Source organism: Perca flavescens, chromosome 3 (assembly GCF_004354835.1).
Source record: "Perca flavescens isolate YP-PL-M2 chromosome 3, PFLA_1.0, whole genome shotgun sequence".
Lineage (NCBI taxonomy): Eukaryota > Metazoa > Chordata > Actinopteri > Perciformes > Percidae > Perca > Perca flavescens.
In genome coordinates, this window is record NC_041333.1 from 33,747,369 (window position 1) to 33,763,011 (window position 15,643).

A 15,643-nucleotide genomic window follows, 5' to 3' on the forward strand; every position below is an offset into this window, starting at 1 on the left:
GCGTGTGCGTGTGCATGCCTACAGTACCTGGAGTTTCTGTTCTGAACTTCAGGTACTTTGGGCAACTTAAATTTGAGCTCACCTACAAAAAAATCAACTTAACTTACCAAAACTGATTTTCAGTAGTACAAATACAGTTGTTAAATCACCCTGCCTTTATCCATATATTTTTTCTTGTAGAATCTGACTCTATAACAATTTTAACAAGTATAATTTCAATTATTTAAACCTTTCATATGTAATTTATTGCCATTGGTTTCATGCTTTTCTTCTTGTTTGTGAACTTGTATTTGTTGTGAAACAGCACATGAAAGTTTTATTATAATGTAAAATTGCTGGTCAGTTGACCATCCATTAAGAAACAGCACCATGCATAAAGCCAGTAAGGAGCATGTTTTGTTCAGAGTGAAGAGGACAAAGTAAAAATAAATAAAATATATATATATATATATATATATATATATATATATACAACCAAAGCATCCAAATGTCAAAGATCAATGTTTCTGCATTACACTTTTATGAAATGTCAAGACAATGTTGAAGAACATGCTTCTTAGAAGACCTTAAAAGCCCCTTAATGGCTGAACTCTTTGACTGTTTGTCAAATTTCAAAAACAAAGTCCCAATGTCTGTTTAATCTTGGCTAGTGTTCCACTTTACTCCATACGGTGTGAACTAATTTGGAGTAACACTGTTATTTCTTCCATCCTTTCCTGCCTCCATAGAACACCATGAAGCGAGGAAAGCAGATCCTGAGTGAGAAGAGCTTTGGCACTGCGGGGATCCAGGAGAGCATCATGGAGGTGAAGGGCGAGTGGAAGAGGCTGGAGGACCAGGCCGCGCAGCGTCTCGGCCACCTGCAGGAGGCGCTAAACTTTTTTCAGTTCTCCACGGAGACAGACGACCTGGTAGTATGGCTGCAGGACGCTTACCGTCTGGTCTACAGCGAAGACTTTGGACACGATGAGTACTCCACCCAGTCCCTTTTGAAGAAACACAGAGGGGTCAGCGAGGCCATCGACAAACATCGTCTGCATGTGGTGACACTGCGTAAACACATGGTGCTGCTGCCTCTGCGCTACCGTGAGCAGGAGGTGAGCAGGCAAAGGATTAGGGCTATCTAATATCTAATAGCGATTATTTTGCCTGATATTGCGACTGCAATATGATTCACGATATTGGAGGGAATGATCATTTTTGTATCATTATTCTCATTTTCATTGAAAAATATTAAAAATGAAATGATTTATAGTGTGACTTTTGCGAGGATTTAGTTGTTTTTTTTAGGCTTGGCTATCTCTGCAGCACCAAAGTACTTGACACACATATTTTGCCTTTAATGAATGTTGTGCCTCCCCTGCGATTTGGATATTGCACTAGTCCATATTGCGATTTTGAGAAAAAAAAATTGCGATTAATTATGCAGCCCTAGAAAGGATGCTTAACCAGTCCCTCCAGAAAAACGTGATTATGCGATTGCATAATTCAATGCATAATCAGCCAAAGTCTGCATATTTATGCTGGGGCCGCATTTTTTCAAATACACCGCACTTTCGCCGCATAAATTTCAGATTTCCGCGCAAAATATGCGGGGCTTGCATGATTTCATAATCCCCGCATTTTCGTTGCAAAAAAGTCACATACAGTACAGGCCAAAAGTTTGGACACACCTTCCCAGAGTTATCAAAAAACTCTGCAATAATATGATAACTCTGCAAACCCTTGGTGTTCTCTCAATGAGCTTCATGAGGTAGTCACCTGAAATGGTTTTACCTTCACAGGTGTGCCTTGTCAGGGTTAATTAGTGGAATTTTTTCCCTTATTAATAAAAAAGCAAAGGGTGGCTACTTTGAAGAATCTAAAATATAAGACATGTTTTCAGTTATTTCACACTTTTTTGTTAAGTACATAATTCCATATGTGTTCATTCATAGTTTTGATGCCTTCAGTGAGAATCTACAATGTAAATAGTCATGAAAATAAAAAGGAAACGCATTGAATGAGAATGTGTGTCCAAACTTTTGGCCTGTACTGTATATCTTAGCAGAAAGTTGAAAAATGTTGCCTTTACTTCACACAAGAGCAGCCATTTTCCTCTGTTGCCATGGAAACGTTATGAAGTGACGTAATTACGCGATGTGAACATCATCGAAAAGCAGGATGTTGGGGGAATCACTTTTTTTTCTCTTTTTCATCAAACCGCAGTTTTTCAAGTTCCCGCAATTTCATCGCGTAAAATTGCATAAATATCCCGCATATTCCATCGCATTTTTTAAGAAAACGTGCTGCATAATCAACAATCACAAAAAATTTTTTTAGTATAAAGTATTTTTGTTTTGTCCTTATACATCTTTTCTTTTACCCCTCTATGTCCTTGCTTTTCCTTTTCCTGTCTTCTGCCCTCTCCTCTCTGCAGGAGGTGCAGGTGCGAATGGGGGAGGTGGAGCAGCTCTATACTGAGGTGGCCGAGGTGGCCGTGCTCCGACAGCAGTGGCTCCACGACGCACTCGCTGTCTACCGCATGTTCAGCGAGGTCAATGCCTGTGAGCTGTGGATTGATGAGAAGGAGCAGTGGTTGGACAAGATGGAGATCCCAGAGAGACTGGAGGACGTGGAGATGGTCGCACACAGGTGAGGAAAAGGGGAGGTAGAGGGTTTGATCGCTGTGACACGAAATAGGGATTTTGAAAAGGGATTGGCTGTAGTTGTAGTTGTATTCGTGATAGTACTGATTGATGACGGTTTTTATAGATGTCTATTTATCATTTATGTCACTTTATGATGGAATAACTGGCACCTTAATGATGGATTGTAGGACCTTAGCTACTTTAATGTGATTTATGTATTCCATGTGCTTATTTTCAATGCTCCACTCTTTTGTTGTGCTGTGTGTCTGATTGTCTGGTTGCATCACAAATTCCCCCTCGGGACGAGATAAATAAAGTTGAAGTTGACATGGAAGCTCAGCTGGGTTTCTGTTGTTTTGTTTAAAGTGCTCATATTTGTTATAGTTTTTGTTAACATCTAAATAACTTACCACTTTGAAACGTCTTGCTCCAGTCTAGGTAGTACGGCTGAGCCGAAACCATAGGTTACCGGATGAAACGGGTTTGTTTTGGATCACACTAGCTTGCTTGTCAGGGCCCGCCCTACTCTGCTTCTGACTGGCTTGTAGTCCTTACTGGCACTGCACATGTGCGACTCCAAAAAGATGGGATAGAAGTGAGATGCCTCACTCGGGACACACAGGGTGAAAAGAGGACCTGAAGCAATGTGCAGTACAACATAAATATGGTGTTTTTTGAAAATTAAACCATGATAACCTATTCTGGTACAACCTCTAAATACAATTATGAACCCGAAAATGAGCTTAATATGAGGTCTTTCAATCAAAGAGCTCAGTTTTTGGCCCATGCAAAATCATCCTTACCCGCTGACTTTGTCCCATCATATCCCACAATGCCCTTTGTTGTTGTAGGTTTGAGAGCCTGGACCAGGAGATGAACAGCCTGATGGGTAGGATCCTGGACGTTAACCAGATAGTTCAGCAGCTCCTGGATGGTGGTCATCCATCTTCTACAGAGGTCAGAGGTTGTCAGGACCACCTCAACTCAAGGTACTGAAACAGAACTCACCTCCCAACAGCTACAACCACTACCACTATCACAGATACTACTTGTACTTCTACTGACATTAAGGCCGGCTACACACTGGCTGCGTGGCGTTTTCTATGTCTTTTCACACCAGAAACGTGTCTGACGCGGCGCTTCTGCTGCTAGCCTTGTCTGTACACATGCATTTTTCCCATTGATAAAATTAACTCAAGCAGTAGTATACTTCATGTTAAACATAAATATATACTGATGTGATTACAGCAAAGACAGCGTCGGCAGTATTGACGGCGAGTGCGAGACGCCGAAATTGATGCCAATAAGATTCTGAATGGAAAGTTAACTTTTAAAAAGTTGCCAAATGGTTCCATTGACAAGACCAGTCCAGTCTGAAATACCACTTGATGGCCAAGCACACAGCTGATGCCAATTCTCCCCCCCCTCGTTAAAGCCAGGCGACAAAAGCACAAAGCAAGCCAATCCACTTTTCCATGATAAGAGCATTAAAATGAGAAAAAATAATGGGACAAAAAGAAATCAAGGGACATTTAGAATAGATACAAATGTGCGATTAATTGTGAGTTAACTATGACATTAATGCGATTAATCGCGATTAAATATTTTAATAATTTGACAGCACTAGTATTTGGGTCAAAATAACATATAATTGACACTTTTTTTCCCCAACTCTATTTATATAAACATCTTTTTGTATTCTATTTTGCCTGGAAATGCTTCCAACACGCTTGCGTGTCGCGTGAAAAATAGGGAGTCGGTCCTCTTTCTAGCATGCACGCTCGAGCCTCGCCTGAGACGTGCATGTCAAGCAGGCAGCGTGAAAGCCACGCAGCTGACACGCTCACGCCACGCAGCCAATGTGAAGCCGGCCTAACAATTACAACGAGTTTACAAAACACACTAATGCTCAACCAGCAGTTCTACTTCTACTGGTACATGGCATTATGATACACTCTAAGACTCTAATACTCCTGCTCCAAATCCTACTAGGCGAGGTAAGTTTATTAATACAGCACCTTGTGAACACAGAGGGATTGCCTGAGGCCCAGAAACACATTAGATCATCATTTAAAACACAACACAGGGGAAGATAAAATCTGGTAAAGTAGTAAAGTGAAATTAAAAACATTTCAATATCTTTGTTTCAGCACAGCTACAGAACAGTCATTTCAATAACGAAAGTTAAATCTATGAGTATTGTTTCAATTACTTAATAGTATTATTAACGCATCATATTACAGCTACTAATAATAACAATGTCATCAAAGCACTACATTGCAATAATCAACTGCAGCTACTAACCTTATGGACAGTTACACAATATGCATTAAAGCACTAATACACTGGCTGTGTCTTCGCACCCTCACTAACACAGATGTTAAAGTGGCACTTGTTGGAACTACAAAGCAGTCTCAGTAAATGAATGCCTTTCAAACTTATATCCAGAAATTAATTTGATGATGTTCATATACTGCACTGTATGTGGAGAGCAGCCTCTTGGATCCCTGTCATATTTACTCCCGGGAAAGGGGGAGGAGTAAGTGAGAGGAAAGGGAAGCAGACAGACACGCAGAGAGAAAAGAGAGATGGCAAGGGAGAGACATTTCTTTGGGTTATGTAATCATTCAGGGGAATTCATACTTTAGAAAATTCTTTTTGTTCGCAGAGCTTAATTGTTTTCGAGGCTGAACTCCTACCTGCTTTTTCATCTTTGAAGAGTATGAGTTCAGTCAGTGCCTGAGATCACTCTTGCTCTCTCTCCGTTTGGCCGACAGGGTTATTTACAGTAACGTCCGGCCAGGTCAACCCTGTGTTGGGATTGGCTGTTTTATCCGTGTCAGTCATATTCACTGACCACTGTTAGTGGCACGTCTGGCAGCGGAGTCCATGGCGGCCGGGTGACTATGAGTGACTATGGACCTTGGCACATAGTGTTGGTCTCAGGGTGACCATCTGTGCTGGCTGCCTCAGTCAAGAAGAAGCCAGCCGGCAGCAAAAATAAGAACCAACAAAAAAATCAACGCTTCTATCTCCTTATCGCCTTCTCTGGTATTAGTTATTAAAATTCTGTTTTCATTTTTAGGACCTTAACTCCAAAATATCTTTCCTTAGATATGGACACTGTGTACAGTATTGGGGACATGGTCACACCAGTAATCCTAAGTGTAACGAAATGGAGGAGGGTCTGACTAGTCCACACAGCATTCTGGGATGGGAGAGAAACGTGCTCTGGTTTATCGGCATTTCTTAAAACCAATTACAATCGTCTTGGACAGCGCTAAAAACCGCGGTGCCTCTGCAAAATAGCTTCGAGAAGGAACTTGTTTTGGTGGAACGTGTACGTTCAAAAGTAGTTTTAGTCGTGCAACAGAAAACTCAGATTGGACAGATAGTCTAGCTAGCTGTCTGGATTTACCCTGCAGAGATCTGAGGAGCAGTTAACCATAGTCCTCAGAAATCCACCGGAGTTTTGAATTCCAACCCAAAGAAAGCGGAAGGTACAGGACATCGGAGCGATCCCTGTGTGGAACGTCGTGGATGTCGACTGCTATGCTTACAGCTCAGTCAGTTTTATCCTTTGACTTTACATTTTCTACCTTTCAAATAGATTTCTGATATATTATCTGTTGTTACTACTTCCTAATTAACGGTATCACTCAGGTTTGAGCCATGAATATAAAGTGAAAAGTTTTACTAATGTTGTGCATCTTACTACATTATTAGTACTACAGTAAAACAATATCATTTTATTTTAATAATTAGTATTTTATGTTAATATCATCAAGATGTATTCTTTATTTCATATTTACCTAAAACAAATCATGTTGTGTGTAAACCGAGTTTAGGTAAGCTAATCAATCACTGCTTCCCTGTATGTTATGTTTCATTTTTGTGAAGCAGCGAACCCCCCGCCACACACATACCCCCCACAAATTCACACCACCACGTTGCATCAATAAGACGACTTTTGCAGCTCTGATGTCCCCGAGCTGTTTTCCTGCCTGCCTGCTGAGCACTCTGTCTGCCTCTCAGCGACTCTGCCATTACCTCATTACAGTCACAAGGATCTCTGTGTGTGTTTGTGTGTGTGTGTGTGTGTGTGTGTGTGTGTGTGTGTGTGTGTGTGTGTGTGTGTGTGTGTGTGTGTGTGTGTGTGTGTGTGTGTGTTTCTTGGCTAAATGGGTGTGGATTGAGACCTGCTGATCTGGAGCAAAATCAGGAGGACATATTGTATGACGATATGGTAAGCAGACCTGGGCTGAAATCACAGCGTACAGAGAGAAGACCAAATCAACTGTCTCACATGACCATTCATATCTGGTCTTATCTGGTCATATGTGGTCATCATAATTCATTTGAACATGTCTTTTACTAATGATGCAGCCTGGCTCATCTCAAGGCCAGAATGAAGCTTTCATGGTTAAGACGTTTAGCTTTTACATCCCCAGTTGACAGAAACAAAAACATCTCTCTAACATGAGCTTTCATGTCAGCACCAGATCTAACATTAAAATAGGTTTGGTTTCAGTCCCATCAGCTGAGATATTTTTCAGTTGAGCCATTCTTTGTTTTAGAGTAAATCTGCTGCTTGACATGCCTGCTGTATTTTTGCAGCAGATCCTTTGAACAACGGAGGGCTGGTAGTCCTACAGTTGATCCTTTTTTAAACCTTATTAGTGTAAGAAGGAGGAAAATGAACGACCTAAATGATCCAAACTGCTATGTGTTCTAAAAACCTTTGTAATTGAAAATTGAAAGGCAATATACACGACTAAAACAAATCTCTTTTGGAATGAGAAGGAATTATATACTATTGGTGTAAAACTTAACAATAAATCCAGACTCTCTTCACAATCGCACCTTTCTCCTTCACAGTACCCCACTCCCTTTCAGCATTACTCTATCCTGTCTGTCCCATGGTACCAGGTGGAACAGCATTGTGGAGCTGGTTGAGCAGAAGAAAGATCAGCTGGACTCGATGTTACGCCTGCAGAACTACCTGCTGGAGTGTGCCGAAATCAAGTCCCAGATCCAGGACAAGAGAAAAGCCATCGACGCCACTCAGTACATGGGCAGCGACCTGGGAGGAGTCCTGGCTCTGCAGAGACGCCTCTCCACCATGGAGGGAGCCCTGTCTGTCCTGGAGCCCAAACTGCTGCATCTACAGGTATGGAATTATGGGAAAATAAATTGAGTTTACAAATGTTCAAGGACGACATTATTAAAGGGTTCAAAAATCTCATTAAAAAACACTGGAAATGTTAACTACCTGCTCATTTTTCCTTTTATCTATTTATGTTTTTCTATTTATTAAAAACAAACCACCGTTGGTGCAACAGGAAATTTGGAATGCATCAGTAAGATAAGATAAGATAGGATAGACTTTAGTGATCCCACAATGGGATAATTCACTACAACTCAATGCAGCACAACAAAATAACAAAAATACACATATATTTAAATAGGATAGAAAAATACACAAAGAAAGATTAAAAATAGGAAATAGAGAGTAATAACTAATATGTACAATATAAACACAGTTATGGTAATATATAGTAACATAGTGCGCATTTATTCAAATAAATAAATACAATTTTATTTTTGAACAAGTCAGTGAGTGTGAGGAACCACAAAAGATACAAAACAATGTAAAGGTTACGATGATTGTATACACAGGTTGTATTATTGCAGCATAAAAGGCTACAATCACCATAAAGCCATCTCTGTTTGGTGATGTAGGAAGAGGCGGAACATATGGCCACCGCCCACCCAGGTCGGGCCATGGATGTTCTCGTGCCGTTTGAGGGCATCAGTGTGGAGTGGGAGGAGCTGAAACGCACCCTGCAGGGCTGTGAGGACTCGCTGATGGTGGCTAGCAGGCTGCAGAGCTTCATCCAGGTACACCAAGATAGATGTGAGGCGGGGCTCCTGATGGAGGAACCCTGGGTGCTGGGAATGACGAGAACCAGAGGTGAATGGGGTGGTGGAGGGTCGCATCGGTTCTGCCTGAAATGACAACTGACAGCAGCAAAGAGTAGAACAGATTTAAAGTTTGAATGCAACAACGCAATAGATCAAAGAGATTATGGCAAAATCTGGCTGGTTTGACTGAAAGAGTAAACGCCCACATTCAGCTGATTAGGTTGGGAGAGAAAAATGTGAAGCATAGTAGTCTTCCTGAATGGACTTATGCTGAGCTTCAAGAAGAAAGTGATCATTCTGAATAGAAACTGGCTTGGCATCTTACTCCACCGCAGTGATACTGGCATGAAACTGACATAACCAGTTCAGTTTTTTTTTTTTTTTTTAAATGAACTAAAATATGTAAAATCACATTGTTGCTTTGAGTAAGTTATTGTTTTGATCTAAAACAACTTTGAAATCTCAGCACTTAAGTAATAATTTCATCACTGGTATTGATCAGCAACCCAGGCAGACACATAATGCTCTGATAATGATCGGACAATAGAAACCTTATCTGCCTCTTCAAAGGCTGAGAAAAGTCCAACTTCCCAGAAGAGTTGCAAGAGACATCAATCACAATTCTATCAGCCAACAAATCAAAAATGTATGAGAGGCTGGGTTTCAACAGACAGAGTGGAGAAATTGGTTGTTTTAGGAAGTTAATTTTACTGGGAAAAGTAACATGCATCTATCTGCTGCAAGATTGGGTAACTGGTAATCTGGAAATAACCTGCAAGATCTGCCTTTAATTTCACTGTGCAAGAAGAAAAAAGCATTTCCCCACACAGAAGACTCTATCCCCCTACAGGTTGGAAGTGGAATTGTCCATTACATTACTTTGTCCATTTCATTCGAACTACAGATCCGCCACCCGATCTGGCAAACTTGCATAATGTAATGTAATGGACAATTCCACTTCCAACCTGTAGGGGGACTGAAGCAGGAAAAGTTCTCTAGTGTTCCTTTAACAGAATTGTCAGCCTGCACAAACTTCTGTACTGTTGACCAACAATAGAATTGATTAAGTATAAATCATGTTCCTCTCCCTGATCAGGACCTGGACTCGTTCCTCACCTGGTTGGTCCAGACGCAGACGGCTGCCGCCTCAGACCAGCTGCCCAACAACTTGGAAGAGGCGGAGAAACTCATCAACAAACATGCTGCCCTAAAGGAGGAGATTGGACGGTGGGTTACTGAAGACCACATAAGGCTTATTCTTGTTTTTACATTACATTACATACAACAATGTGTTTAGTGTTTTTTCATTAATACAACATTATTATTATTATTATTTTATAATTATGAACAACGACCCATCCCCGTCCCATCCCACAACAAAATCTCTCACCCAACTTCTGCCGTATTAGAAAAGCCAAAAAGCAAACTATATGACAGTGTCTTATACACCTCCAACAAAGCTCTGCTACACACAAATACAAAAACAAACAAGAATTGTACCTCTGCTTTTACCCTCCAAGACATGCCCCAATCCTTTCCCCTTCTTGGGTTATTGCATTTTACATCTCCTGTCCCGCATTTTCCCTCTGCAGAAGCTTGTTTATACTATTTGAACATACAGTATCTTCCTAAAAGTTGTTTCCTAAAAACACCAGGCGTTTAGAGCTAATTTATCGGGTCGCTGTCCATTTCCGTGCAGGTATGAAGAGGACTACGAGCGCTTGCAGGCCATGAACGAGCTGCTGGAGTCCGAGGAGGCTCCTCTCCCTCAGGCCGCCCTGCAGCAGTGGCTCCAGAAGCTCGACGTTGGCTGGAACAAACTGCTGGAGATGTGGGAGAGCAGGAGGGAAGTTCTGGTCCAGGCTCACATTTTCCATCTGTTCCTGCGAGATGTCAAACAGGCCGAGTCCTTCCTCAACAACCAGGTGAGACAAACAAAGACAGAGCAGGTGGTCGGAGTTTACAAGGACAGTGTCCGGACAGCTCTTTATAGATATTTTAGCGGCATTGCTCAATGATGACAATGTCAGTTGATCTGTCTAAAACTCTCCAAATGAAATAGCTCATAACTTTTATATGATATGTAGACTGCGATCTATTGTTCTTCATGACTTCACTATTTGTTGTGATTATGTAACTGACTTTCTATGTACTGGACACACTGATGAAACATGTATGACATGCTTTTATGTTGCTGTTTTTACATTGCCCCTTTTAAGTGATGTTTCTCTGAGCTCGTCTGGCTGCCACTGAGGCTAAGATAAATCTCCTCCGCTGTGCTCATTCTCCCCTTTTCATCTCATCTTTTCTTCTGATAGTGGCAGACCAGAAGGAGCAATATACTGCACACAAAATCAGTTGAGGAAAATAATAAATAGTTCAAATAACACTTTGATTTAGATGTCAATTTTTCAGAAAACTATTTTTTGTTTGTGTGAATAATGAAGTGAGGGGCAGCAAAGAAACACTTGCTTGACACTGTTATTGACCTTCTGCAAAGCCCTTAAAATATGCTAAGATGCAATATGAAGTCAAACAACTGACAAACGTTGATAAAACTCATTCTGCTTTTGTCCTTAAGTTGGTTCTCGTGATAATAATTGTGGTGGAATTTCAAGAAACGCCATGTTATGGTACGATGAGACAAAGGGAAAGCTTAGACAACATCAGGTCATTCACAGGCCACAGGTCAGGGGGACGAGAATATTTTAAAAACCAAACCTCTTCATGTATAAATATGTATGTGCCTCTAGAGATTCATGGAGTCTAGGCAGCTGCATGATAAGTGAAAGTTTGGTTTCAGGTCTCTTTTTGGAGGTCAGTGGAAACAGGATGAAGGGGCCTGCCACACTGTAGCATACGTCCCTTAGAGAGATAGGCTCAACTATGAATTTGGGTTAAGCATCTGTGTTTACATTGAAGGTTCAGCTGAACCTAACGCCTCCAGCATGAGTTTAAATACTCCTTCAGGAAGACAGGAACATCAGAGAGTTGGGACGGCGCGACACGATAACACACCGTGGTTAAACTGTTCTGCCTGCCTAAATTCTCTCCTAAATTGAGAGATTCTGTATAATTCATCAAGGTCTCCCAAACCGTCTTCGGTATGTGAAATGAGTCGTGCTGCTCCGGAGTTTTTCCTTAACAACGATGGTAAGAATCAACAGTCAGACCCGGGTCTTGCAGTCTGCATTGCTTTGTATAATCTCAGTCTCACGTACACAGGGGGGTTTGTTTTTTTAATCTGAAATGTCACAGACAGAGCTGCCCTGGACTCTTGTGTGTGCATGTGTCTTTGTGTGTACATGTAAGCCAGTGTGCCGGCCAGAACGTCCCTTTTGGTTTGATAACAGATCTTTACCAGGGACCAGCTCTCATTATTAGCCCGGGGGGTTGGGTTAGAGAGAGCAGCATTTCTTCTTCAATAAGTATCAAAGACGTTCCAGGCCGTAGATCTCTGTCTGCCTCTCCCTGTTCTTTCAGCCTCAGCCTAATTTATTTTCTCTTTGTCCAGAGGCTATATACATTTCTAATGATATGGTTCGTTTAAGTAGTTTTTTTTTTTGTTAAAGATAATTTTTTGGGGGGCATTTTTGGCCTTTTATTTTGATAGGACAGCTGAAGACATGAAAGGGGAGAAAGAGTAGGAAATGACGTGCAGCAAAGGGCCACAGGTCGGAATTGAACCAGGGCCCACTGCGCAGAGGAGTAAACCTCTATATACGGGCACCCTGAGTAGTTTTGTTTTAAACATTTTCGGATCTTTAGTGATCGATAGAAACTAAATTAAACAACTTTAGTTTTTAAGAATAGTGGTGCTACCTTCGCATGAAGGGGCAAATGCAATATAACTATTTACTAAAGTAATTGATTCATTATTTAGTCTTTAGAATGACAGAAACAATTTCACAAATTCAAAAAGACCAAGGCGATGCCTTCAAAGGATTTGTTTTGTCCAACTTACAGTCCACAATATTCACTTTACTATCACATAAGACAAATACAAGCAGCAGGGAGGCTAAAACTAAGGAATGTTTGGCCTTTTGGCTAGAAAAAATTATTAAACCGGTTAATAGATTATCTTTTGATCAACTAATCAACAATGTTAATTGGTTCATTTCACAACCAAAACTGTTAAAAAGTAAAGGTGGTAGTTGCCCATATCATTTTTATTTTTTGTCCTATCAGGCCTACGTTTCAAGAATCGATCTAATCTATTCTTTGCTCTCCTAATATCTTTTTAATTATTGTAGGCTCTTAACTTTTCTTTTCTATCTCCTGACTTCACTCAATCAGTTCCCGAACCAAGAAAACAACTTACTTTCCCCCCACCTTCATCTTCTAGGAGTCGGCCCTGGCTCACGTGGAGCTGCCCACCACGGTGGAAACAGTCGAAGCCTCCATAAAGAAACACAAGGACTTCACCACCACCATGGAGCTGAACCTGCACAGGATCAAAGCTGTGATCGAGGCTGGAGAGAGTCTGATCAGCCAGAGTAACATCTACTCTGACCGCATCAAGGAACGCATCGACACCCTCGCCAACAGGTACCACATACAAACATTAAAAAAAGCTATATGAAGAGTAAATAAAGCCTAGACTAATTTAAGGCCAAAGCTCTGAAGCAGAAGGCAATATCTGTCTGTCTTTAGCAGTTTTTTTTTTTAAAGATACATTTTTTGGGGCTTTTCCCTATAATATATAGTGACAGTGGATAGACTGGAAAGGGGGAGAGAGATGGGGGACGACACGCAGCAAAGGATAGCAGGTCAGATTCGAAGCCGTGCTGCTGCAGGACTCGACCTACGTGGGGTGAACGCTCTTACTGGGTGAGCTAGAGGCTGCCCCAGAACTTTTTTTTTCTGATATAGTATCAGTTTGAATTCATAAAAAAGCATTGAAAGCTATCAACATTCCTCAAAATGTAAAGTTTTCACATTTAAAGTTTAGTTTTCCTTTGCTTTTCCTTTCCTTAGCTGTGTGACTTTCTTATGGAGGACATTCACGGAGTGTGAGCACGCTTGCCACTAATTGAAAATGAGTTAAAGCACAATTAAATAACAAACAATATACAGTTTGAGCATATGAGAGAAAAGCCTTTTGTATACAGTGATGGATTATCTTCCTCTGTGGAAATTGTTTTCATGCTGTATGAAAAAGAGCAGTAAGGATAGTGTTGTCTGTAGGATCAATATGTTCTGGCTTTAATGTAAAAAAAAAAAAAGGAAATACGGATAGACTCTTTAAGTAGTCGCTAGCTTGCAAACACTTGTAGTAGTTTTATTTTCCTTTATGAAATGTTGGAGATCTCAATTTAAGATGCCATCAGTTTCAGATTTTAAAGCACAATGAAGTAAGCAGCTGTCCAAACACAATACAGCACTAATACAAAGAATAATAGCAGCTAAAGAATTCAAAAGAGAGGGGTCCCCAAGTATAAATGAAAGAAAGCACGGAAAACAGAGCTCGGCCTGTTTAGTCCACAACTGACACCTGACCATGAAATCTGCGTGATGGCTGAGGTGGTAGTGTGTATATGTGTGTGGTGGGTGGGGGTTGGGTTTTTTTGTGTGCGCATGTGTCCAACAATAGCAATGTAAAGAACCATATGTTTTTTAGATTTAATTTACATACATTAACTCATTGGAGATGTATTTTTCTCTCATGGGGAGAAATAAATGAGCACAGCGCAACCTAGTTATTTGAAAGTGTTACATTCTGGTTCGGTAATAAATCATTTCACAGTTATCTTTCTGATACAAAGGTACAAATGAAAACTGGTCTTGTTTGCTGTTCTTTACAAATACAAATCCTCCATCACCAACCTTTTAAAATGCATATACAGTATGTTGGGAATTTCAGATTGAGTTAAGATGTGAGTTTAGATTGTCAGAAATCTCAGCACCTGGTAAAGTGTAAAGATGAGCAACGATAGGTACACACACTCATACATATGGTATAGTTTTTTTTTTTTTTTTTTTTTTTGTTATGTTAACTTGTAACTAAATGTGCTGTCCCTTACTCTTTTAGGGGAAACCAGAACAGAGAGCAGGCCCAGCAGTGGCTGGAAAAACTGAACGACCAGTGGGAACTTCAGAGGTTTCTTCAGGACTGTCATGAGGTAGGAGGCCAACAGACTGGTTGTACTGGCTGAACTCTTACAGGCATTTTCCACCGGGCGCGTCTCCGCTGCGTTCCCGAAGCGCCGCGGGCCCCGCCAGCAATCGCGGCCATTCAAGTCAATGCTTGGATTTTCCACCAGCCGCGCAACGACGCGTCCCAGAAGCGTGTGTAAAGCGGCTCTCTGCTCCGCTAAAGATACACTCCAGGTCTATTTTCACGCAAGCCGCGGGCCGTCCAGCGAGAGCATCCAGTCATTTTACCAAAACACACACCCCAATGTCGTATACGTCTCCTCTACAACACCACGGACAACGAGAGATTCATCTTGGAGGTGGAAAAAAAGAATACAACATCACAGATCCTTTTTATCAGGATAAAGCCAGAAAAGAGAAGACATGGAGTTTAATTACAGGAGTGCTTGGAGTGGAAGGTAGATACTAGCTTAATAAAGACATGATTGTTCTGTAAAGTACTTGTAAGCCTGCGAGTCGGGCAGCAAGACGCTCCGCTTCTGAGATGCTCCCGGTGTGGTATGGCGCTTGGCGGAGGACGGAGCAGAGACGCGCCCAGTGGAAAATGCCTGTTAGGGACCTAAGAAGGTCTGGTGCAGAAGTGTATTAAAGTGGTTTAAGAGCATTTTTAAAGGGAACAGCACGATTGTTTGTTCCTTTTCGTTACCATAACCAGCTTCCCATTTTGGCAGCCTCTAGTGCTAGCGTAAGAAATTTGTATTTCAAAAGTTTTGATCACAAAAGTTGTAACAGTTACAGTTTGTAAGATTTCCATTTTAAAATGAATTTGGGAAAATAAGCCTAACATATGCAGTTCCAAGTCACAATTTATTTTAGATTTGAAATGGAAATGTAAACAATAAGATCATCTTCTCATTTATTGCCAGTGTCATAAAGACATAGATAAAGTCCCCACTAGCTTGTATATAGTTTGCAATGGAATCACTTGATTT

General features: G+C 41.0%; 1 protein-coding gene across 7 annotated transcripts in view; it reads left to right on the forward strand.

The window, feature by feature from the left end:
• The window catches only part of sptbn4b (spectrin, beta, non-erythrocytic 4b), a 109,550-nt gene that overhangs the window by 41,420 nt on the left and 52,487 nt on the right, over positions 1–15,643 (forward strand). For 4 of the 7 annotated variants that reach the window (XM_028573908.1, XM_028573910.1, XM_028573909.1 and 1 more), the window contains exons 17-25: positions 729–1,097; positions 2,420–2,634; positions 3,482–3,619; positions 7,560–7,800; positions 8,373–8,531; positions 9,652–9,782; positions 10,255–10,480; positions 12,901–13,103; positions 14,587–14,677. In XM_028573908.1, the coding sequence (XP_028429709.1) occupies positions 729–1,097; positions 2,420–2,634; positions 3,482–3,619; positions 7,560–7,800; positions 8,373–8,531; positions 9,652–9,782; positions 10,255–10,480; positions 12,901–13,103; positions 14,587–14,677 (1,773 nt within the window). Of the gene's footprint in view, positions 1–728; positions 1,098–2,419; positions 2,635–3,481; positions 3,620–6,813; positions 6,877–7,559; positions 7,801–8,372; positions 8,532–8,551; positions 8,605–9,651; positions 9,783–10,254; positions 10,481–12,900; positions 13,104–13,322; positions 13,386–14,586; positions 14,678–15,643 lie in introns of those variants that run through there. The other 3 variants (XM_028573913.1, XM_028573914.1, XM_028573915.1) reach the window with 3 other exon arrangements.